Consider the following 26,637-nt stretch of genomic DNA (forward strand, 5'->3'; position numbering starts at 1 on the left):
CCTCCTCATGTTTTTGATTGAAGTCACTAGTTATTAACTACATCTGATTCATACAGCAACCAGATTGTTTTAGAGAAGGTTAGTCCTAGTTAAACTATATGGTGTTAAACTGGAAGGTTGAGAGTTTGACAAATTGTACACAAATCTAAGTACTGTATCATCTCTAAAACTATTAAAGTACTTGGCATATGAATAGGAAAATATAGCACAATATAAATGAAACTGTAACCACCATGCCAATTAAAACAAAAGAAGAAAGTTTTAAGTTGTTTTAACTAAGATTAAAATACAAAATTCTCAGTGGCATTAGGAAGCAGATTACAACTCAGAGTGTTAAAGCTCCATTGTAAACCACTGAAAATCAGATTACCAAAATTATTTTAAATATAACTTCTTACTCTGCCTCACCTCCGCATTATTTCAATTTTATACCAGTGGAATTCCATTCATTTACATCCCATGCTAGTGGATCTCCAGTGCAAGACTTAGACCTTAGTTATTACAATGTTTAATGTAATAACAACAATTGGTATTGGCAGGTAAGGACTGTGCAATAAATATTTAAAAAATATATATATAACATCATGCAGAAGAATAATGAATTATGGCCTGATGATACCAAACAGTACTCATGGGAGCAAGCCCACTGAAGTCAATTAATCTAATCACATTACCAAGGATTGTGTACATTCTCAGGATCCAGCTTTTAATCTTGAGTGGAAATGCATCATAATTAGTGGAATGATCACACTGCTCAAATAATAATTTACAATTGCTTGAGATACAATAGTTACATTAACTGGAATATTTTATTAGGAGCAACCCAGGGTGAGAGTAATAAAAGCATTTCTCTTTAAACTCTCATAAGTCACAATACTAAGGCCTTGATTCAGCAGGGTACTTAGGCACATGACTTAAACTGATATGCCTCTCACTTAAATTGGACTACCTAGGTGCTTAAAGTCAGGCATGTGCTTAAGAACCATATTTAACTGGTGCTGAAGTGCATTAGATGTATTTAAATTTTTACTCGTTACCACTAGGGCTGTGTAAATACTATATATTTGGAAATGTGTAAATCAGGTTATATAACTGATTAGTGTAGTACTTCATTAAACTGAGAGAAATATTTAATTTCTATTATTCCTCTTTTTTCTTACTGAATTAACAATTAAGACATAAAGGCCTCTGCAATAAACAGACAGACTTATACTGCTAGTAATTTATGATCAGCTAAATGCACTTTCATATACACTAGTAAACTAAGTAGCATAAAATATGCATCACATTTCTATACACCTGCTTAATTTTGTCTTTGAATCCTAGTTTACCTCCCCTGAGCTTTTTAATAATTTGATTGTGTGGGTTACACTAATTACAATATATTATGTTGTTCACTTGTTTCACACATTTCCAATAACTACAACCTTTTTTCTGATTATGTTTTCTCCTTTTAATCTCATATAAAATAGATATTTCAATGAGGAGACATAATTATACAAGGGGAATATCCATTCAAACTTGAATTGGGAACCCTGTGCGCACAGTAGCACATCTACAGTTTATATTCCATTTTAAACTATGTTTTTCATCAACACAAAAAATTCACATTTTGATATTTTTAAAGTTCTGAAAGAAAATTCAGTGAGTGTAACAAAAGTACTTTGCACACTTATAAAGCAAATTTCATTAAAAAAATTACATATGCTAGTTTAGTAGTCAGTGCAGTTTGGTTTTGGTTCAACATTAAAAATAAGATGATGGATTTATTTGTAAACAGTGGTATTGTGTTTGAATGGTAGCTAGCTTTCCTAACGATATGCACACTATTAGTCATAATAAAATAAACCAATTGTACACCAGCCTGGCAGGGTGGTCACAGAGCAATGAGCTACTATATGAGGGTGAGAGTTAACAGGGGTGGGCAAACTTTTTGACCCGAGGGCCACATCTGGGTATGGAAATTGTATGGCAGGCCATGAATGCTCACAAAATTGAGGGTTGGGGTGTGGGAGGGGGTGAGGGCTCCAGCTGGGGGTGCGGGCTCTGTGGTGGGGCAAGAAATTAGGAGTTCAGGGTGCAGGAGGGGGCTCCGGGCTGGGGCAGGGATGTGGGGAGGGGGAGAGCTTTGGCTGGGGGTGCGGGCTCTAGGGTCGGGCTGAGGGGTTTGGGGTGCAGGAGGGTGCTCCAGGCTGGGACCAAGGGGATTGGAGGGCAGGAGGGGGATCCGGACTGGGGCAGGGGGTTGGGGTGCAGGAAGGGGTCAGGGGTGCAGGCTCTGGGCAGCGCTTACCTCAAGCAGCTCCCAGAAACAATGGCATGTCCCCTCTCTGGCTCCTATGTGGAAGCGTGGCCAGGTGGCTCTGCGCAGTTCCCGGCCAATGGGAGCTTCAGGGATGGTGCTTGGGTGGGGGCAGCATGCGGCGCGCCCTGGCTGCTCCTACGTGTAGGAGCCAGGGAGGGGACATGCCGCTGCTTCTGGGAGCCATGCAGAGTGGGGCAAGCCCCCTACTCTGCTCCCCGGCTGGAGCGTCAGAGCAGGGCAAGCCCCAGACCCTGCTTCCCAGCGGGAGCTTTAGGGCCAGATTAAAATGTCTGGCGGGCTGGATGCAGTCCCCTGGCCGTAGTTTGCCCACTCCTGGTTTAGGATCTGAGTGTGGTTCTGAGCAGCAAACTGAACCCTTAGGAGTATCTTATGTTGTTTTTCAATGACCCATTCCCAACCATTCAAAGAATGGCACTAACAGACTCGGTCCACCCTTCACCTCTCTATAGGAGGATTTTCTGTGATGGGGGCAGATTGTGTGGGGGGAAAAGAGCAAAAGAGGACAGGAAATGAGGAGGAGGAAAAACAGGCATATCCTTCAGCTACTTAAAATTAATCATGAAATACCAGTGCTAGGAATTGATCTAAATATGTAATTCAAAATGATGGATTAGAATCTCTTCCATTATTGGGTTAAATCAACCTTGTGTTTTAGTGACATTAATGTTTTGACAGAAACCCAAAACATAAGGTTACTCAAAATTAAGGCTGCATATATCTCCATTAACTTTCTCTGTTGCACAGCCTCATATCACTGTGTGATTTTTTTAGATGCAGTATGTGCTGTAACACTTGGTCACTACAATGATAAACAGGAGGACATCACAACCTAATGTCTAGCAGGACAATTCATATAAGAAAATTAAATAGGTATTTTAGAATCTAGAAAGCATTAGAACAGAACCAAAGTAGGTCTTACACCTGTTGGGTGCAAGTTTTATTAGGAGACCATCTCTGTAAAGCAAGCCATTTTTATTGGTCACCAGAGAGGATGCATATGGTAAGTTTTAGTATATTTGAAAAAGACAATGTTTACAGTGTTAATGGTCTGTTCTTGTATCACTGTCTTCTGTGCAAAGAGCTGTATTTTTACCTTTAATAGCATTCATTTGACATATATGGAGAAACAGTAAAATGCCTGATCTGAGGATTTAGGGTAAGCTTGCTAAATGTTAACTATATCATTTCTCTGATCACGTGCATACACTGAAATCCATGCACCTTTAAAGAAAAGAAAAGCAAGAAACCAAGGTAAGTGAAAATAGGCTTAAAAGACAACTGACCTTTTTCCACTTCATTCAGATTAGCAGCTTGCAGTGACAAAGACAGAAGAGACAAGAGACTTTTTACATTGTAATACAACAGCACATTAAGCTAATGCACAACTATAGCAGCAGAGAGGTTTGCATAGCAAAGTGAAGCAAGCTTCAATTTTTTACCTACAGCAGAACAAAACAAACAAGAAAAGTAAGAAGTATGTGCTACTGCTGACATAGAAAGAGTTGCGCGGCTAGACCAAGGAGATATGTGTTCTAATGACATGGTAATGAACAAGAGAAATGATCAATTTTAATTTCTAGGATGTACATGTAATGACCTGACAGTCATTAGATTTGAGGATAAAAATGAGATGATAATTAAGAGAGCAAGGCAAAGTTAAAGAGTGCAGGACATAATGTGAGCAACTTTACATGTTATTCATCAGCAACTCCAGGTCTCTTCTGATCCTGTGTGCTTATTGTGGGTTTCAAGGTTACATTCTGTGACATCTTAAGAATGTTTACAGTACAACACACATACCATACTTGTCTTTGACAGTGTGATGATAGTGTTAACTGCAAAGCACAATCTTAACTTGGCAGATATGGAATTGTCACTATTAAGAAAGCCACAGCACGTTTTTCAATTCCATGCCAACTGTTAGACAAAGATATCAATATTCAAAATGTGGCAGAGAGATGCACACATTGACAGGTTTTGAGATAGAACACCCTTCACAGTATTTTTGAAAGTTTACCTATACAGGAAATTGCTGTTTCAGAGATAATCTTGAGATCCTATCAAGCCTACCATCCCAAAAAATAAACTCGAGCATGAAAAATTTTCATTTTAGATTGCCAAATTCCGAACAACATTTTCTTTATCCTGTGTAGAAATATTAAACTGCATTTACAGACAGCCATTCACTCAAAAAATATTCTGGCATGGTGCAAGTCCACATTCAGTTGCCATGCACCATGAAATCTTCAACACTGACAGATCCAAGAATTAATAGAACAGAACAAGAACCGCAAGAATCTAATTGGAAAAATATAACCCAAACTACTAATTAAGTCTTAGAGAAGGAAGGAATTAAGCTTTAAAAAGTGGTGTAAATCAATGTAACTCTACTGAAGTCAATGGTGATCTAGGGTGTATTACACCAGCTGAAGATCTGACCCTACATTCCTGTAACTGTTCACTTCAATTGATTTTACAGCTAGTTCTGATTAGTAGAACACTATCAAAATGTTTGTAAGAAATTTATTTTTCTGTGTAAATGATGGTTTAGATGACTAAAATACATATAATTTGAACAAAATGATTTACACTTGTCATTCTTTATACTCTGGTTACTTATGGCATTTTACCCAGTGAGGACAATAAAAACAGATTAGTCGGTTTCACTTTTGTTTATAGTCAATTTCAATTTTCAGTTCTCACACATTAGAAGAATGCTGAAAAGCCTGAATTGCAAACACTACGGAGAAATGTTTTAAATACACCTGGAACATTGTTGTTAGTTTTTTTTTCCTTTAAAAAAATTATGATACTGTTTCTATTAAGCAAGCAGTATCTCCCACAATTCTAATTCTGGACATTCTGGGCTAATCTCCTCTCTCTGCAACTTCACAGAGGTGAACCAGTCTCTGGCCAGGCCTTCTCTGCTCCTGCTTGCCACCAGATGAGTTATTCCCAAACTGTGAAATGTGCATAGCCTCATTATTGACAAATATTCCAGAGATAATGAAACAACTATGTACATTAGATCAGGAAGGACTGTCCTATGGTAATGATTCCACTTAATGGCTGATCCTTGGCTCATGAGCCATCTAGGGTGCACAGAATTGTGCAAGATGCTGCTTGCAAAAAGGAACTTATTGGTAAGAAAATTTCCGTTCTGCAGCCCAGCATCTCCCACAATTCTGGACGTCCGGGAAGTAGTGAGCAGTGATCAGATATAGGGAGGGTTATGAAAGAAGAGCCCTTTTTATGAGCTCACTCAAAGGTCCATATTATTCTAGACCACCATCTGCAGGCCCTTCTACCAAAGGACACATCTGCGGAAGATAGAGAGTCCACCTTGTAGTGCTTAATGAAGGTATTAGCTATAGACCAAGTGGTCGCTTTGCAAATTTCCAGAATGGATGCATTTGCTCATTCCTCCATGAGGTTGCTAAGGATCTCGTGGATTGTGCCTTGATGCCTTCTGATATAGGAAACACTGATGATGTATAGGCTTCCACAATACATAGTCTAATCCATCTAGTGATGGAGGACTTGAAAACTCTAAGTCCCTGGCATTTTTGTGTGGAAGGACATGAATAGAGAGTCCAATCGGACTCTATATGTTTGAGATAAACTTTCAAGGCTCTTTTGATATCTAAGCTTGGATAGCTACTAAGAAACAAGTCTTAACAGATAAATAAAAGGCCAATGGTGAAGTCAAAGGCTCCTCAAAAGAGATGGTTTGCCAGGGTTCTCAAAACCAGAGGTGGGTTCCATTCTGGAAAGTGATCTGGCTAATTGGACTACTTGAAGGAATCTTGCTATCTGTGAATTTTCTGCCAGAGAGCTCGAGGATCTTGCGAATAAGCACGCTACTAAGAGTGGACACCTGACATACAATGGTACTGGGCTGAAGGTCTCTTTCTATGCCTTCCTGGAGGAAGTACAGAATGGTTAGTATTCCAGGATTTCCAGGATATGCATTGTGCTGTGCACTTGTAGAATCTGACCAGATAGAGGAGTATTTTTATAGTCTTCTAGCCAAAAGCAATGCCTTAATGACTCTAGACGGCAGACTAAGACCTTCCAGCGCCTCCCTCTCAATAGCTTTGCTGTTAGCTGAAGCCATTTTCAGTCCAGATGAAGAAAAGGACCTTTGTGAGAGGATGTCCACTCTCCACGGAAGCTGGTGTGGGAGATCCAGTTAAATGAGGTCTGAGAATCAAGGTGTCCTTGGCCAATGAGGAATTATAAGAATTACCATCGCCTGTTCTCATTTTATTTTCTAGACCACCTTTCCCAGTAGTCGGAAGGGTGGAAATGCACATAGTAGGCCCTGTAGCCAACTATGCAACAGGGTGTCTGTCCCCATGGCTCAAGGGTCTGCCTCCCTTGTGAAGTATTTTGATCTCTTTGCATTCCTAGGATTTGTGAATGGCCAAATGTCTAAACAATAAGTTTGAAGTGCTGAGATCCCTCTAGGCTTTCCCCTGGGCCTCAATTTCACTGTTTTCCCTTGGAGAATCTATTGTCCCTTTGCTGTTACCTGTGTGAGGATGAGGGGCAGAAGGAGTGCCTCTGTCTGAAGGCCAGTCTAAACTCTCTCCTGGGGGAACTTAGTCAGGAAGGGAGAGATTGTTTGGATTTTGCCACAGTCAGCCATCACCTTCTCCAGATTTTCTCCAACAAGAAGAGAGCATATAAATTTGGCAGTGCAAAGAACTAATTTAGAGTATCAACTGTCTGGAGATGGAGACATAGATAGTGTATGGCTCTGAACTAGAGGCTCTGGCTGAGAAGCTCATTGCATCTATTGAGGCACCAGCTACAAATGATGCTGCTAGGGAGACTTTCTTTAAAATGGAACCAAAGTCAGGACGATCTCTGTCCTTAAGGGCTTTGAGATCTTGCAAAGTAGGTAGCTGCTAGGACGCTCAGAGAGTCGTGGAGCAGGCTTCAAAGTCCTTTTTGAGAATGGCCTCCATCTTTCTATCCATAGGATCCTTGGGGCTAATCATCTGAGAGGAGGGATGCTACAGAGCCAACAATAGAGCCCTTAGGTTCTTGAATGTTATAGAGCCTGAGGTCGCTCTTGTTAATGTGCTTGTCCTTATATCAGGCTTGTTCCATTCATCCCTAATCACTTCCTTGAAGGAAGAAGGAAGAGGTATTGCTGCCTTGGGGAAGGCTTTTGAGACAAGAAATTTACTCTAAAGCTTACTCTGACGAGACTGCTCAGGTTGGGTTTGAATCATGGAACAGCCTTGATGCATGTAGCTTTAAATTTCTTTAAAAAAAAACCCCACAAAAAACCTTTGCTGTATTTTCCCCCCTATTCCTGTTTGGATGCAAAGCCAGACTGCTCACCTTCCCCAGTGGAGGAGCGGAAAGAGGATGAGGAGGAAAAGAAGACAGAGGACTCGTATCCAGTTGTGAGCTGGAGCCGGTTCGCGCGAACTGGTTGTTAAATTTTAAAGCAGTTTTAGAACCGGTTGTTAACCTGCTTTCCTATGAGGGGGCGCTGCGGCTTTGATGGGCTCTGGCCGGGAAGTGATGTAATTCCTCCTCCAGCTGCCGGGGGCGCTGCGCTGCGGGAGCCATGTGGGCCGTCACCTGGCCCTGGGCACGGGCCCTGTTGCTGCTCCCCCGATCCCTGGCCCTGGGGCTCCCGCTGCTGCCTGGTGGGTCCCCGGCTGCTCTGCTGGGCCTGGGCTGCATCCTGCTGCTTGGGGTGCTCCGAGCCGCTCTCCCCGTGAGTACCCGCCACCCTGCCCGCAGCCAGCCCCTGCCTCCAGCCAGCCCCACACCCCCTGTCTGCAGCCAGCCCCTGCCGCACCCCCTGCCCTGCCTGCAGCCAGCCCCGCACCTCCTGCCCTGTCTCTAGCCAACCCCTGCCGCACCCCCCTGCCTGAAGCCAGCCACCCTCCTATCTCCAGCCAGCCCCACACACCTGTCTCCAGCCAGCTCTGCACCCCCTGCCCTACCCGCAGCCAGCCCCGCATCCCCTGCCTCCAGCTAGCCCTGCCACATGCCCCTGTTTGCAGCCGGCCCCATGTCCACTGGTGCCCTGCAGTTCCCAGGGCAGTAACCCTGCACACTTGCTTCAATGAGGCGGGCAGGGAGCAGCTGGGACCCAAACATGTGCACACCCACACATGCGAACATACAGCAGATGTGAAAAATCGAGACGGGGGTGGGGGGTAATAGAAGCCTATATAAGAAAAAGACCCAGAAATCGGGACTGTCCCTATAAAATCGGGACATCTGGCGGGGACCCACACATGTGAAACAGAGCTCAATCTAGTTCAGGCCCATCTTTTTAAAAAAGAACTTTAGGGAGGGTTAACATACATCCATATTTTCCCGGACATGTCAGGCTTTTTGGTTCTTAAATCGCCGTCCAGGAGGAATTTTTAAATTTTAAAATACGGGAAAATACGGACATAGTTTTTATTGTTAAGTATGACTCCTAATAACTCAATGCATTGCCACTTCTTATGGAGAAAGGTACAAAAAATACATACTGTGGCATATCCCTTAAATCAGAACTTTTTATAGGGAACCCGTCATTAAGATTTTGGCAGCTCATCACTGCTCGTATCTTTTTTGTGTGTGTGTGTGTGATTTTTCCTTCTCTTTTTTGCCTCTTTACATTTTTTAACTTGTTTAGCTTGTTTCAGGAGTGTAATAGCTCTGCTGTGGCTTTGGTGAGGCCTTTTGCAGCTTGCCTTCCTTAGGGCCTGAAGCCCCCACAAGAGGTTTGATTCAGAATCCTCCCCTGCTGAGTCCCATTCCCCAGCAGGATGGTGGGACTTCTTGTCCAACCTCTCTTGGTTGGCTTTTGAGAGAAGGAAGTTGATTAGATGCCCTGCTTCTTTCTCCAGGGCACTCAAGACTCACTTTCAGATGGGGGTGGGGGGAAGGACTTATGGCCCTACAAGCCTCCTCACTTTGTTCTGAAGGGGTTCCCTGGGACTTACATCCAACTTGAGCAGTCAAGGTCCTCATCACTTTTGGAGCCTCACCTGCTGGGATTCCTGGTCCATTTTCCCCACTGGAGTTGCGTCTACCTGGGTGGGTTGGGGACCCGACCTGCCTGTCCAACTGGCAGCCCCAGGACCTAACAGAGTTGGAGTCAGTTGTCTGGGTACAGACAGTCTGTAACAGACTGGACACAACTCACTGTCTGCCAAGCCTGGAAAAGCTGCCTCACAGACAGAGCAGTGCTTCAATTTGACCCAATATTTTCTTGGCTGTTCTGCTTTGCCTGTACAGGGGCAGAGGACCCAGCAGGGAGATGCTGAAGTGGAGACTCAGGGAAAGTTAAATCTCTGAGGGGCTAACCAACCAAGAGAGGAGGAGGAATGTCGGCGAGGAAGAGCACCGCTCCCCACTGCCCAAAAAGTAGGCAGAAAAAGATAAAAAACAGAAGAGTGAGGGTGTGAGCAACAAAAACTGCCACTGTCTGCTGCCACGAAGAATATGGTGGCAAGCTGAAGGGGGAGTGGAAGGGGTGGAGCATGGCCAGAGAGTGCAATGCCAAACACTGATCTGCCTCTGTGAAGCTGCCGAGAGAGGAGAGCTGCCCAGATATCCAGAACTGTGGGAGACAATGGACTGCAGTATGTAGAGACTGCTGCACGTGAAATTTACAAAGTTCTTCATGCAGATTGAGTTACTTAGACTGAGATTTAGTTACTTACCTTTGAATCAGGCAGAGAACAAAAATATCAAAAACAATTTGTGACTTTAACCAATTGTAGCATTGTTTTACACTACTGTTTCCCCATTCCCCATTCTCAGATCTTGACATGGTATGTTAGCTGTACAAAGTTATAATTATAACATGATAGGCTTATTTATTTATTTCAAACTGCAGAGTCAGTTAAGGTAGGACGTGAAGTCATTGTACATTGGGTGAAATCACAGTAGCTGATTTTACGGTGTATAGAGTTATATATACCAGGCAAATCTGGCCATATATATTTAGAAAGTATTTTGGGGGGGCGAGGGACAGGATGAGGAAAGCCTGAGAGGTATTGAAGTATTTTAAAATCTTGACCATAATCTCTAAATACAATACAATTAATAGTACAGACCTTATAAAACTGTTTGGCCTTATTTTCAGAGATGTTGAGAACCTACAGTTCCCACTGACATCAACAGGAATTGTGAATACAGTACATCTCTGAAAACAGAGTTAATTGTTTGTAAGAGTTAAAGTTATTTTTTTCTTTAAACTAGCCTTAAAGCAACAACAGAACCAAATCAAAATTTTGATTTAGAGAAACCAGGATAAAGTTTTCTTCTTAGAGCCATTCTGTCCAAGGACAGGATGCTGCCCTCCACAGAAATGTAATTACCTGACATTTCCCCAAGGACAAGTCAGCCTTTTTGTTTTACAGTACTGTTTTCTGGTGTTTTGCCACCAGACTAAAAAACAAACAACTGCAACAGAAAATTAAAATAAAAACACATTACCAAGATTTCTCACTTCCCAATCTGTTACATTACATTTCCCTAACCACGTACACACAGAGATACTTAAAAAGCAAAGCAGGACAGAAATTGTATAAAAATATACTTAATAATTTTATGCTATTACATAATTAATGCTAAAGATGTTCATAAAATAGTTATGGCCCTGTGACGTTCCTGTCTCAGCAGACAGGACTGGAGCAGTCTAACCTATCTGGAGAAAAGACAGGTCTGAGACAAAAGCCACAAAACAAAAACAAACCAAAACACTGGTAACAAAGTTACTAGAGCTAAAAGCTCATGCACATGAGGTCTTAACCTTTTCCATGAATATACAAGACCTCAAAAGAGCTAATGCAGAAAAAGGTTTGCTAATGACACCTCGCTCTATACTTCCATCTCTTCCAATCTACTTGTGCAGTGGAATGACTTACCTAGTGGCTAATGGAGATTTTAAAACAGCTGACAGCTAGCTGGTTAAGACTCAGCTCAGATAAGACCGATATAAGGATTACAGGAAAAATGCCAGACATTATATATGCACCCTTACTCGGGCTGGGGTTTGGCTACCGTTTGTTTCTAAGACTTACAGCTAGGGATTCTCTTGAATCATCAGTTGCTCCTAGATATACTGATAGTAGCAAATGGCAAAAGAGTGTTCTGTCATTTGTACTTAACAGAACACTGTGTCCTTTTCTTTTAGATGTGGACCTCACCAGACTTATTCATACCTTTGCTATTTCAGTTATTGTAATTCACTCTGTATGGAGCCACACCACCAAGTCATTTGGAAATTGCAGATAGTGTATGAATGCAGTTAACTGACTTGTAAGTGGTATTTACTGCACAAAACACATTTCCTTGAGTTCTGTGACCTGCATATGTTGCCAGTTGATTTCCAGGGTGCAGATTTAAAGTTTTGGCTTTAACTTTTAAAGCCTAAAGTGGGGGTGTGGCATTCAAGTTAATATTGCCCTGGCTTACACAGAAGAGGGTTGGTAGTTCTTGGTGAGGACCTTTGTTTCTGGAGTTCACTTCCCTCTTTGGCCATCCACCAGAGCCTAGATTTAGTGCTTTTTAGAGCATGCTGCAAGACTCACCTGTTTTCTCATGTTTTTTTCTTAGGGGCAGGGAGACCAAGTGGGATTATGGGATATGACGATTGAGTGGAGTTTATTCTGGGGTCAGGGCAGTTCTTTAAATACTTTGTGTGTTTGATTATGAGTTGTGTATTTAAGCTGTATATGCACCTAGCAATTTACTGATACACAGTGAATGCATCTCAATAAATAAAATATCCTGCTTCCTGTTCTCTAAAGTTCCTGATTTTCAGGATCTTCCATTCCCACTTTCCAGCTGAGGCCACAGAGTCTGTAAGAGTGACTACAGCAATACAACTGGAGTAACCACCCTTTATATGAAAAAGGAATGATTTATACCTGGCCTCCAACTGACACTGACAGGTGAACAGCTACAAGAAAAGATTACTGGGGAGCACGTGTGTGTGTGTGTGCATGCTGGGGCTGAGAACAGAGGGAGATAGATTACATTCCCTTGTCACCACTATGTTTTAGTGTAGGGGGAGCTCTTGCCACAACCGTTGTTCTGTTCTGGCAAGGTGTGAGCTCTCTGCTCAGTTAATATTTTGTGGAGGTGAAGGAAGGAAACCATAAGGGTTGATCTTAGATCTGTACAGCTCCTACTTTTTTCTTCTTTCCTTGGCTGTCCTCCACTGGGCTTAGCTGGACCTTAGTGCTGGTGAAGACAATTTTATCTTTTAAATTAAAATAAAATTTGAATGATTTTTAACTTTCAAAATGTTATTTGTTAATACAAAAAAAATCAATGAATGAACATAAAAAGTGTGTTGATGCAGCATGGTGTGTTGGTGGTGTGTGTTTTTTGTTTGTAATTATACATTTTACCAAATAAACCAAATAAAAGAGTCACAGTGTGAAATCCTGGCCCCATAGCAGTCAATGGCAAAACTTCCATTGACTTCAGTGGAACCAGGATTCATCCACAAACTTTAAAACATAAGACTATTCATTTACAATCAGTGTTAAATTGCCTGTGTTTTCTCTCATATTCCTACCAGTATATTCAGGTGGGCAAAGGCAAGTGTAGTTGTTAATTCCATCTACACAGGTAGAATTATTTTCACAGTCATTGTCTTCGCAGTCATCAACATTCACTTCACAGTTTTCACCTTCAAATCCATCTGCACAAGTGCACCTGTAAAAACAGAAAATATACTTGCTTATAGTGAATCATCAGCAGGGGAGATCAGACAACTAAACATATAATTAGAACATTAGTTATTAAGCATTATATCATATATAAGAGTGTTCTTAAGTTTTTTTTAAACTGTATAACACTGCCAGTATTTTTCAGAAAATAATTTTAATTAAATATAGACCTATCCCCTGCATTTCAAAACTAAATGTTTCCTTCCCCATTTATGTTCTTCTATTGAATGCATGCTACCTTTATATTATAGGACTGCTTATGAGTGCTGATCTCTAAAACTGATTTTTTAAAACATACAAAATATCGCCAAAGTATTATAATACATTATTACATATAAGGTCTTTATCTTGCAAAGATTATGCACATGCTTAACTTTACTCATGTAAATATTTGCAGGAGTAGAGTCTAATATGCAATATATATGAATGTAATACATGATAAATAAATTATCATTATATTATATATCAAGACTGTACACTCTTCAAGGCAGAGATTGTATCTTCTTTCATGCATGTTTTCACAGCATGTAGCATATTAAAAACAAATAATAAATAAAATAAAAACATAATATATACACACACACACAACACATATTTTTGATATAATTCAATGTAGCTATTATTTTTATATTGCACCCATAACTGTGATTATGTTGTTAATTGGACTTTGAAAACACACACAATATTAAAAAAGAAGAAAGATAGGTCAAATTATGAGGTTTCAAACTGCGACTGTGTCCCTTTAGATTCTAATTAAAACATGACTGTGGCATGATATTAAAATGTATACAGTTAATTTTTAATTGGAAAGAGTCTAATCTTGGAACAGAATTTGGATATATAAATAAGGATAATTTCTTAATGAATTGCAGAATAAAGAGCATTTCTTTTTAAAGTGGCATTGCTAACAAGCTTGAGGAGTAGATTAGCATTCTAATGTGAAATTATTAGTCATTTAATAAAGAACTATATTTCATAATTCATGAAGTACATCTGGAGTAATTGTACTGTGTGATTAAATAACTCAAGATTTAAAATGCTCACAGCATGTTTATCTACTGGCACAGTGGTTCGGAATGAATCATTAATTTTCTGTTTCACTGGGATTTACAACTTATCATTTACATGCTGTCTGTTGAAGTAATACACACAACAACAGCTGAATTGTGAGACTTTTTCAGCAGGGATCTAGCTAGCTATTAATTAACATAATGGAGTCAATACTATGTTGTCTTACCCTGATATGCCTTGACTAATCACATTTTTTTTAAACAGTTTTAAGGCACTTTAAGCTTTCTGAGGACAGAATTTTTTCCTAATACTTCAGAAGCCCTGAAAGACTACTGCTGTGGTTTTGTATTTATCAACAAATATCTCCTCTCCTCATTACTCTCTAGGATCCAAAGATTAATAGCCAAAAGATTTTAGTTTTCCTTAACAAGTAGTTCAATCTCAGTAGACTTTTCTTTTGTTTTTATTGATGAAAAAAACCGCTACCAGAATCCATCTTTTTCTCCTTCTTTTAAATGGCAAGTTCCACCATGTTGGCAAGGGTTACTGATGCAGGCATGAATTGGAATATCGCAGTCCTGGCCCTGCAGACAGAACAACAAAATAAAAGATAAAATAAAACAAAAAAGACTGGGGGAAGCGAGCAAAAAGAGACTTCTTTTCATGACCGGGGAGAACAATGAAGCTTATATTTTCCTCAACTCTCTTCTCACCACCCAGTACATACCTTGAAACCATATGGGCAGGTACATCTGTAGAAGTCAACAGGATCATTGTTACAAGTGCCATCATTTTTACATGGATTTGATAAGCAGGGACTACACTTAGCAAGTATATTAACATCCACAGGCCCTTAAAGGAAATACACATTTGTTAGTCAGAAACTAACATCTCTCATTATTTCTTTATTTTTGACAATAAACTTGTGTTAATTTGCTTATTTTCTACTTATCCTGGTATTTCTGCATATTCCATATGCAGGGCTAGCCTTAACTTTTTTTTTAAATCAAGATTGAAAACATTTGGCCTTCATCCTTCCTTTTCCAACACTAAAGGGAAAAAACATCCACTGAACTATTTCATCCTCCTTTCTCCCCAACTCTAAAATTAAATAAATCATTTGCATCTACCATCCTCACACCCTACTCTGTTCTGACGGAAATGAACAACACAGTCTCAGCTCATTTGGCTCTTAAAACCAGAATGTCACAGTTTTCTGACTTGTCCCTAGTGGTGTTACAGAAAACAGTGTTTTGTGCTGTTTTCCATTTTGTTTTTTGTTTTAAACTATATCAACTGTACACCTGGAGGATCTACTGGCAAGCTCAGCAAGTGAAATTATCACCGGTTGCATAAGCATAGCGGTACCATGGGACCACAGCGCAGAGGTCGGTCATAGAATGATGTTACCACCCTACCCTCCATGAAACCTCCAAGTGAACAGCCCTCTATTCTAGCCCTCCTCTACAGAAAGCCATGTCTATGTGCAGCTTGAGATTGTGGACACTCGTGCATGTGATGAACCTACAAGCAATGTGACTGCACTGTCACCGCATGCATACACCTACTGACTCAGATTGGAGCTGGTGTCCATGTTTCTGTTCACCTTCCCTGCAATTCAGGTGAGCACTGTTTGTTAGTTAGTGTATTTAAGTCCACACTAACAAAATTGAGCAACTAATACTTATGAAATCTGAGGTTTTGTAATGTTAATCAGCTAAGAAATTTGTTGTGTACTCCCCAGAATATTAAAATACTTCACAGTTGCCCTTTTTGAATTTTTGGAGCATCTTAAAAAATGTACCTTTTCTTGTAACTTTTTTTGTGTAGAAAAAAATTCATCTAAACCAGGCAGAAATTATTTAAACAATTAACTGGGAGCCTGAAAATTTCAAAACACATTTTTCCCATGATTCATTTTCTAGTTATGAGTTGGGTTGGCTGGATTTTTGTTACATGATTGAAGTCACAGGCTATTTTTTCTTTATATCCAATTAGCAGAGCCTAACCCATGGTTTGTCTTCATAGGCCCGTGTGGGAGATGGGACCAAAAGAGAACAGAAGGGCAACTGGGTCTGTCATTTATTAAGAATGCCTGATAAGTGTAGCCAACCATTGGCCCACTCTCCTCACTATCCAAGTTAACAACAGTAGGTAAAGAAGAGTCTGTCTCAGAGTCTAAGTGAGGTGAGGAGGACTGCATGGGGATGGAGAGCCATAGGGGGCCCTCCACGTTTTGATATTAATCTAAACTAAACACCAAAACTTTTGAGCTTCCTATGTTATTAAGTTTACATGTGGCTGTTCAATCCTAAGGCTGGTTTGCTGCACTACTTTATGTGTTTTCCTATGGTGAGGTTGGATTACTGTGCTCTTGAACAGTAAATAGTTATTATGAAGCAGATGTTTATAATGAGGAGTATTGTTTAATAAGCAATTTTATAAATGGGCAAGCTAGTTCAGTGCTTGTATCGTAGTTTTGCGATTGTAAAGTCGAGGCTTGCATTTGTCTTATTTCCTTTGTAGTCCCACACAAAGGGTAAAAAAAAATTTAAAGCTGAAAATAAGAATATTTTGTTATTCTGAAAGTCACAAATAAGCAGAGGAAAGTTGAAAATTGTAAAATACTCTACATCTCAATAGGGTAGGAAGCCAAAAACACCTTGTCTTTCCTCATCTCTATTATGCAGCTGAGGGACAGTTATATTCAGCTGCTTTGTTACAGGCAAAAAGTAATCTGTTCTTGCTTGGGTGGAACAGCCTGAAAAAGAAACATTTTTTTTAAGTTCCCTGAAACATCGATGGTGCCTTGCAATAAAGAAGGCAAGTTGACATGTGACTGCTCCTTCCCAATATTATTTTACACAACTTTCATTTGCTAATCTTCAACCTGTCGCTATTTGCAATAAACATCCTGCATAAGTAACTTTCATTGAGTAATGCCATGGCTTCACATTGAAACTATTGGGAAGAGATGCTGGCTGGGGATCAGGCCAGGAGAGTTGTTTAAATCTGTCTGTTGCTGCTGGCCCTTCTGGCATGTGTCATGGAAGCCTTCTTCCCTTGGTGTAATGCAGGACTGGCTAACCCAGATGCAGAGCTGAACACACATCTTTGTGGGTGCTAGGTCAATATTAAAGGAAAATTTGGGGGGCACAAAATCACCTAAAATGCAAAGAGACTTTTCATGTGGGGGAAAAAAAAAAGATCTAATATTAACAATAGCTTTGCCAGCGAATCAAAGACACTTCAAAGATGACTTTGGGCATAAGGCTGGAGAATTTTATCATTTAAAATAGTTCACTGGAAGGCTGTTTGTACCAAATAGTAAATACATTACAAATCATACTCCATGTTTTTCTTGCCAACCTGTGTGATAATCAAACATTTTTAGGGGGGGAGTTAAATAGGGAGGTTTTTTTTACAGTGAAGAAAACATCTATGGAAAGGAGCTGAAAAGCTATGCCATCATAAAGATATTGTAGAGTGTTCTAGCACAGAAGAAGCTGACAAAAGTTTACTCTGAAAACTGCTGGCGTTGGTGTGCTTCTATGCCAGAGCTTGTATGACAATGTAAAGAAATAAAAATAAAAATAAGCTACAGTAAGGAGAGGTGGTGTTTATTAGCAATGACACAAACTGTACATGGATCACTGACCATTCTTGTCTCATCACCTTATTTCCAACAAGAAGTGTAAAACTAATTAAAGTTCCTGTTAAAGAGACAAACAACAGAGCTATGCAAGTTGAAACAAATGCCATAAAATTATCTTAAACGTCCTGCCTGAATGACTGTCAAAAGACTTGATGGTTAAATCAAGCAAATATGGAGAAAGTGGGATGTACTGATTAAAAGCAATTGGTAACTTATGATCCTGTGCTGTAACACTTAATCTTTACTTCCTCATCTCTGCTGTATATCTTACATATCTGACACACTTTCCTTTCCGGCTTATGTAACAAAATCTTACTGTCAACAATTTTGGTTATCTTAAAATTAAAAAAATAGTATCTATAGTTTTGATTCTTCTCTGAAGTTCTTTGATCTAAAAATCTAAATGGAAATCCTGTGAGAAGAGGCTGTTTTGGGAGATTTCTGGTAATCTGTAGTGTTGGATCAGAAATATCAAAACAGCAGCTAAGGCCAGTAAGTGTCACAGTGTGTGAAAAAGAAGAAATGCCATTTTTTAATTATCTCAAGAAGTGTTTTGAGCTTTCGGTGAAATTTCTGTCAGCTCGTTTTATATAAGCCAGTTTACCGTACCCTAATTAGACAGAATCCAACATTCTAATTTTCATTGTATAATGTGAATTCAGCTCAAAGGATAAAAACACTATGTGAGTAAAAAAAGTAAATAAAATCTCATTTACGGAAGGCTATTACAAATCAAATAAACATCAGTTGTCACCTTTAAGGCCACATCTAGAGGTCCTGCTCCTATTCCTGCTGATTCAATGGGAGCAGAAACAAATCCTACACTTTTCTTTTATATCCTCCTGTTCTCAGTTTCCTCTCTTTACTGCTCCTTTCATCTTGGGTACATTTTCAAAAGTGCTTAACTGTTTTAGGAGCCTAAGGACTTGTCTACACAGCAGGGCAATGCATTCTACGGGGGTCTGATTTCTAAAATACACTTTGTTGTGCATTAACTGGTCCATACAGACCATGCTGGTTTGAAACAGTACTATGTTAAAGCACACTGGAGAAACTTTGGTGAACACCAGCAGGATTTACACAGACCAATTAATTCACAACATATTAGTGTGCTTTATAAATCACAGCCCCATAGAATGCATTACCCCACTGTGTGGACAAGCCCTAATTTATAATTTCAAAAGTGACTTAGACACGTAGAAGCCTACGTCCCAATGAGACAGTAGTTAAAGTTGTGCCTGATTTTGCATTATAAATACTTATTTCAAACTGAAAAAATTGATTCACCTTTTTTAAAGCTATAGGGTTACAAAAAAGAAGGGGAAGTTTCAGATACTTCTAATTCAACTCTTGCTCAAATAACATTGTTTTTAAAAATATTTTGTGCCCACATTAAATTTTAATGTAAACATGAGCTAACATTTTAGAGTATCTGTATGTGTAGATATAAATGGAAATAAAACAAAGGTTGGTTAAGATAAATAATGTGAATGTCTGAGACAAGACTGACAGAGAAAGAAAGGATATATCTTTCTACATTCTGTTGCTTAGCTAACATGTTTTAAATAGTTCTCAGATGTTTGTTTACTTTGTAAACCATAACAGCAGTGAAGGGGTAGCTCTAGGACCCAATTCTCATTTGCACTATGCCCTTTCACAACCTCTCTGCAAGTGTAAAGGGGGCTTCATGTAAAGAAGAATCAGGCCCATAGGCTACTGCTCAGTATTGTACATTATATAAAAGTCCCACAGTATGCGTATATACTTTACTCACCAAATAAATCTGTTAAATACTGAGGGGCTTTTGTATAATGTAGAATACCGAGCATGTAAGATACTTACAGTCTATTAAAGGAAAAATAATATGAACAAAACCAAAATTAGCTCACAAAGAAATATGTTGGAAGATAAATTCTTTTTAACCTTGACTTAACTTGTACCTAGGAGGTCCTTTTATCTCCAATATATGACCTAATCCTAAATGTCCACACTGAGTTACATTTCAACAAAAGTTGTTCCTAAAGTCACCAACTCCAGGCCAATGCAATCACACTGCAGTGGTAACCATCATTTCAATAAGGTAGTTAATTTTCAATCCTAATACAACAGGCTATTTAGGATACCACGGTTATTTATATAGTGATATTGTACAACATATAACAAAGTATCACCCATAAACTCATCCAAGAAAAGAGGGGGGGGAAAACAAACAGTAAACATGCATGTTTTAGGAAAGAAGTCTGCTTGAGGTACATGTAGGGAAGGTCAGAAGGTCTAGTCTTAACCAGATAACCCATTCAAAGGCTATTTACAACCTTACCTGGTGTGAGAAAACCACAAGGCCCTGGAATCTCTAGAAGCAGGGCATGGATTGTGAAAAGCCAAAAGTAAAAGATTGAGAGTCTGTTAGAGGTATGTATAAAAATAAAAACTAGAAAAAAATCCTAGGGAAAAATAGCCTAAGGAAAAATGTAATCAGGAGAGGTCCCTATAACTTAAAAAATAATTCACCAGCTTCCAATGATTCATTTATGTGAACGTTTACCACTCAGAAGGGATTTTCACTGGAAGAGTTGTTTTCCATTGGATAGTAACTAGCTGTTACATAAACCAACCTCAACAATACATTTTGCTTTCAATAGCAATCCAAATACTGATAAGAAGGAATTACCTGCAATTCTTGTTCTCTGAATACGTACATTATAACAGATTACCATTCTTGGGTCTGTGCACCTACATGTGACCAAAGCAGAAACCCTGAACTTCAAAGTTCCAAATTCTTGGTTCCAGCAGGGGCATCTTGTACAGAACACATGTTCCTCCCAATGTCCCTGCTGCCAGATGCATTCTATGCAGAAGGATAAATTACTTATATATGAATGGGGAAAAAAAACCCTGAATAATGAAGACAAAATGTGTTACAAAGCCTTCAACTCATTGCGGAGGGTGGTGATGACTGGTGATCTGTTATCATGTGCATCTTCACAGAATGGCAGCTGCGGGGAAGTAATTCTAAAGACATCCATCATAACAGATCCCCACTCTTGAGTGATAAAGAAGCTCCAGAAAATTTGCTATAAAATAAATACACCTGCAGGGGTGAAGAAAGGAAAAGCTGCAATAGGGAACAGAAGAAAGTACAAGCAAGATGAGCATACCTTGAACAGTAACACTAAAAGATGAATAGATCTAGATATATAGTGAGTGAGTGTGTGAGAGAAGACACTTCATACATTTTAAAGTATTCTGATTTTAAACAGAGATCATTAAAAAACCTGACAAAATTAACTGTAAAAGGAGGGGGGAGAAAAAGATCCCCCCCGCATACCCTACCCCTCTACACAAAGCCTGGAAAGAGTGTTTATTGTACTAGTAGTACAGCACATTTCATATCCTGTCTAGTTATAAGCATGTCAGAAATAATGCTTCGCAAATGTGTATAGAGAAATCCATGTGGATGGTTTGCAAATCTCCTAGTCAGAACTAGATGATTTGTTTGTGACAGCAGATTTGTCTCATAAAGAACTGGCCTTGACATAGAGTAATAGTCATGTCAGGCTATAACAATAGTTATCTTAGGGACAGCAAAGCATAATGAATTAGTGTAAAATTCAACACAAACAGGTTAGATGTCTAATAGCTTTAATTTACTAAAAGCCTAGTGACCTTCTGACAACACCCAACTTGTGGAAAAGAGCCTCACTGAGGTGAGCATGCTGGAAAATGGAAAAAGAAAAATGTCCTGATGATCAACTAAGGTAAAATTCTATAACTATTTTAGGAAAGAATGTAGGATGCATCTTTAGCACCACCATGTCTTTGAAGAATTTGCTAAGAGGTGAATCAGTCAATAGAGCTTGAAGCTCACTCAGTCTGTAAGCTTAAGTCACTGCCACAAGAAAATAGCCTTGCATGGAAAAACTGAGCTCACATTTATCAAGCATCTCAGGAGGAGTTATCAATTTAGGCAGGCTCACTTAATAATCCCATATTTATGGTTCTTTTTATTGTGTGCTTCAAAGTATTTAACTTTAAGAATCTAAAGATGAGGGAGAGCAGCAAAAGTGCTCTACACATTTGAAAGTTTTAAGAAAAGAAAAGACCAATATGTAAAATAACAGAAGTCCTGTTTCACATAAGGGCCAAGAATTAGGATAGCCTAAGACCTTTGAGCCACAAACCTAGTCAGATTCATAAAAAAGACTGAACTGCTATATGGATAACAATAACATCCAGAGTGATAAAGTTAATGTGAACAAAAAGAGTATTGGTGAGGAGATAAAACATTAAAACAATCTCTAAACTATTAGGGAATAGGATGAGACCATCATGGAGGGCAATTACCCCACATTTCTCTGCTGTGGGGTTTCTTGCACCTCCCTTTGAAGCATCTGGTGCTGGCCACTGCTGGAGACAGGATACTGGATCTAATCAAGTTTGGCAGTTCCTATGATGCAGCACAAACTGCAAGGCTCACAGACCTAATAATCATGGAAATGTTTACAAGTTTTGCTGGAAATATTGAGAATGAAGCACCAGAGGTTAGTGAAACTATATTCTTTGATTAATAAGATAAGTGTTATAACAGTGTCAGTTTGAGACAGGTAGCAATGCAATTTGGGATAATACTTAACTGTGAACCAGAGAAGCTTCTTCTACAACTTTTGTCAGAAAGGAACTGGAAATTGGGACACTTACAAGAATTTATGCTGCGTAGGTTGAGATGCTCTTTGCTGGAACTAATGGCTTTAGAACTTTGAGTATGAGGAATATCCACCTTGGTCCTGCCCATGACAAAGGACCCAACAGTGAAGATGGTATGATGAATATCTTTAGAAAGTATGGGATTATTCTATCATTTCACAATTCCACTATTCCACTGTAAAATTTCAAAATTTCACATCATAAAAAACATAAAACAGTACCTTGGCAAGTAAATTTTTTAGATGGAGTTGTGAGAAGTAGTTTATCTGCCATTTCTCCAGGACCAGCACAACGTGCAATACCGGGTTCTTTGTATTCTGACTTTACCCAGTCGGACAACCATTGCATGTTACAATCACAGTACAGAGGATTTGCTCCAATAGCACTGGGGGGAAAAACATAACAGTTTTATGTGCTTGCTTTGTATAACAGAAACAAATCTATGATCAGCAGAAAACTCCTGGAAGCTAAATGCGCTACATGGATTACCTGGATCTTGGCTTTGAAACTAGGACTCAGCAACAAACTTTGCCAGAATGCTAGCCATTGTTCCCAGTTACATTAATATGGATTTTGGAGAACTGATGCTAATGAGCTCAGTATCACCCTTTGTACTTAAATGGTCAATGTATTTGAGTTTAACAAAGAGCGTCTGAAGCTGCAGAAGAAATTTTGTAACGGGAAGTTAAAAGTTAGCCAGAGGATGAAGTAAAACCCTTGCACTCCTGTGGTTCTTCAACTGGGGCTTAAGGCCACCCTGCAAAAAATGGGGGAAAACCATTAAAAAAACATACTTCCCTCTTCCAGTTCAAGGCTGCATGCCCTGCATAAATCATTTGCTTTTACCTTTCTCCCCACAAAACTGCAATTTATTATTTTCTCTTTGGAGCTCTGCCAATGAATATAGACCTATCATTACTGATCTCATCAGAGAGCTCCTCTACATGATTATGTAAGGAGATTCCCCGAGTCAGCTCAGTGCTTATGGCATCAGTAGCAGTCAGTAGAGACAGGCCTAAAAGACCTGCTCCTGGGGAGGGACAGAACTCTGCCACTAACCATCTGAAGTAATGCAACATTTTAGCAAGTTCCATTGAATCATTATCCCCTCCGTGGGCCCTATAGAAAGCCTATTTATCTTGAATTCAGCTGGATGTAACTGTTAAAATTTTATTTTTTGTAATAAAGACATTTGAGCACATTTTATTGTTTCAAATATTTTAAAAGATTTTCTGAATTACTCAATTTATAAAGTGTCTTCTTTAACAGTCAACATTTTCCTAGCAGACAGCACAAATGTTCTTACAACTCGCTTAGGCAGGAGCAAACAGTTTTGTGGTTAATGGAGAGGATATATACAGTGTGTCACTTTATAATAGTAATGTACCCCCGGTTCCCACTGTGCTGCTATGAAATGAAGCTATGCCACTGATTTAAAGAAAAAAATCTGTCATGTGTCCAGCATTTCAATAGGCAGTCCTGGAAATGCCTTCAGTATTCTACGGCCCTTGAGACTGTCCCACATCCTGATCTCACACCACCGGACCTTCTGAGAAAGTGAGATAATCCCAGGAAAAATGATCAGAGCATGGCTCAAATACCATGAACAGAATGAAGACTGCAGAAATGCTCCTCATTCTGCCTGACCAAGCAGGAAGCACTTCTGTGATTTACTCTGACGAACCCACTCACTCAATCAGGCTGAATGGGGAGCAATAAAAAACAAACAGATCCAGTTCTATAGATACTTTTAAGCTCCTTACTCCCATGTTACATATATGAGAGGTATCCTCCTCCCTACTATTGTTCCAGAGAAAAAGAGGAAATGGTTCTCCACCCATGAGAGAGAGAAAATGCTCTCTGCCTTCTCAAGAGAAGGGTGATCCTTTCAGCTTCAGACTGAGGGAGAGAAATATCCCCTGTTAGGAAGAGAACAAGAGGAAGAACCAAGGCCAGCGCAACCCATTAGGCGACCTAGGTGGTCGCCTAGGGCGCTACAATTTGGGGGGCGGCGACCGCAGCGGTATTTCGGCGGCGGGACCTTCTGCCGCCTCTGTGGGGGGGCGGCATTTCGGGGCGGGACTTTCCGCCGCGTAGGGTGGCAGAAAAGCTGGCAGCATTCCTGGGAAGAACATGATATAACTTTCTCCTACCTAGAACCCATGGTGGAAATAGCTGAAGTGCATAAAGCAGTCACCTCTCCAAAAAAGCAGAAGTATACTCTGTCTGCTGACACTGTCACACAATGCTATGTCACCACGAGATGGCACAAAAATGCCACCAGGTAGAGCTGAGATGTGGGGAATTACTCTACTCAAAAATCAAAATATAGGGAAGTCTAACATGATTGCCAATACAACAGGCAAACAACTTTTTTGTGGGGGCGGGGGTAAGGAGAGGGTCAAACTTAATTGATCATCCATGTTTTTAAAATGCTTCCAAAGAGCACGAGCAAAGATACGTATGGCTGCCATCTTGGAATCAGGGAAGGGGAAGACAAAAACTCAGAGGATTAAAGTACAAGATAAAGAAGCCACTTTGTCATTTTACTTTGCATGTACACAAGAAATTCCTTTCACTCTTCTTTCATAACCTCCATCTCCTACTCCTTTCCAGTTCCTCGTGTCGGTTTCATCTGTCTTCATGCCCATGTGTCATCCTGATAGCAGCATTTGAATGAATTATAAATAAGGATGACACCAAAATTAATCAGTACCCTTTCAAATTTCTGTGACATTCCCAGATGCTGAATATGTCTGAGCATAAAGCAAGACCATTAGTTGCTTACAGCAAAACAAAAACAGATGACTCCATATATAAAGACACTTAAAAACTGCATCTGTTCAACAATGTCAAACTCAAGTACACTTGTATGCAGTAATATATCCTCTCCTCCCTTGCAAGGCTCAGATTCAATATCTTCCTCTAAACTCCAATGGTTCCAATTCACCTTTGCTCTTTGTAGTTCACAGAAAACTGAGCAAAATAGCACAATGTTACTCTAGAAAAAAGTCTTTCCATTAAATGCTGATCCAGGCAAGAGGTCAACATACATGTAAGTAAAAAATATATGACTGAATACTCACAGATGTGATAATGCTGAAAGATCATTAAAAGCTCCTTCAGGAACAACTGAAATATCATTGCCATGTAAAGACCTAAGGAAAAGAAAATAACCAAAATAGGTATTTTTTCTGTGGAAGCACAAGTGAACTTGCCTTGTGTTATTTTTCAACAACTATAGATGCATGGATCTCAGCAGTTCAAATTTGCAGGCTTGTGATTTTACAAACTTGATTCAGTTTCACATTCAATTTCAGTTCCTGTGCATTCACAGCCTTCCCAAGACCACCTGCCTGCCTCTCATGTTTTTGTTCTGAATTCGGACTAAAAATTTAAACTGTTTTATTGTTTAATTAGAATTTCACTGATTGTGTTTGTGCTCTTTATTTGCTTTTTGCATGCATTCACTGAACACACATGCAACAAAGGTTCATGAAAACCAATTGTGAGTCTGTAACTGATATTAATATAATCATAAAATGAAATTCTTTATTGATGAAAAACACAGGGCTGGTTCAGTCATACCTGTGCAGACCTACCCAAGAGGGTTTCCCCTCCCTATCTATATAAGCTTTCATTCCACATATATCTACACATACCCAGGCTTATGATTAAAATTGTATGAGGTGTTTTTATAAAATATGAAACAAAAAACAAAATCCAGCAGCTAACTAAAGCCCTGTATGCTCACTACAAAAGTAACTCTAGGTTTGAAACATCTGGTTCAGCCATGTTATAACATGGTTTTTAACTTGCCTGTGTGGCCATAAAAAACAACCAACCAACATATAACTAGGGCTTTTTAAAAAGGGTAACTTGTGCAGGAAAATTTAAATTTTTTCAACAAACTGTAAACTGAAAAAAAAATCCCTCTGCTCATCCTTTCCCCAGTGGAATAACTGGAAATTTTTCAGTAAACTGAAAATGGAAATTTTGATTTTCAGCTTGTTGAAAAACCAACAAATTTCTAAAGAAATTAATATTTTCCTGAAAAAAAAATTAGAAAGAAGTCGTTTCCATAAAAAAATGTCAACAGAAAATTCTTTCTAAGGTACCTAATGTGGCCCATGTGATGATAGCATCTGCATAGATCTATGTATCTATTCTCACAACAACCCTGTAAGGGAGGGACGTACTATTATCTCCACTTTCCAGACGGGGAA

The 26,637-nt window shown here is 39.5% G+C and overlaps 1 protein-coding gene across 10 annotated transcripts in view; it reads right to left on the reverse strand.

The window, feature by feature from the left end:
- Positions 1–26,637, reverse strand: part of SLIT2 (slit guidance ligand 2) — a 437,206-nt gene that overhangs the window by 38,114 nt on the left and 372,455 nt on the right. For all 10 annotated transcript variants that reach the window (XM_065598181.1, XM_065598179.1, XM_065598177.1 and 7 more), the window contains 5 exons: positions 25,498–25,569; positions 22,633–22,796; positions 14,780–14,904; positions 14,539–14,636; positions 12,888–13,027 (listed from right to left, as the gene is read on the reverse strand). In XM_065598181.1, coding sequence (XP_065454253.1) covers positions 12,888–13,027; positions 14,539–14,636; positions 14,780–14,904; positions 22,633–22,796; positions 25,498–25,569 — 599 coding nt within the window. The remainder of the gene's footprint in view (positions 1–12,887; positions 13,028–14,538; positions 14,637–14,779; positions 14,905–22,632; positions 22,797–25,497; positions 25,570–26,637) is intronic.

This window comes from Chrysemys picta, chromosome 5 (genome assembly GCF_011386835.1).
Source record: "Chrysemys picta bellii isolate R12L10 chromosome 5, ASM1138683v2, whole genome shotgun sequence".
Lineage (NCBI taxonomy): Eukaryota > Metazoa > Chordata > Testudines > Emydidae > Chrysemys > Chrysemys picta.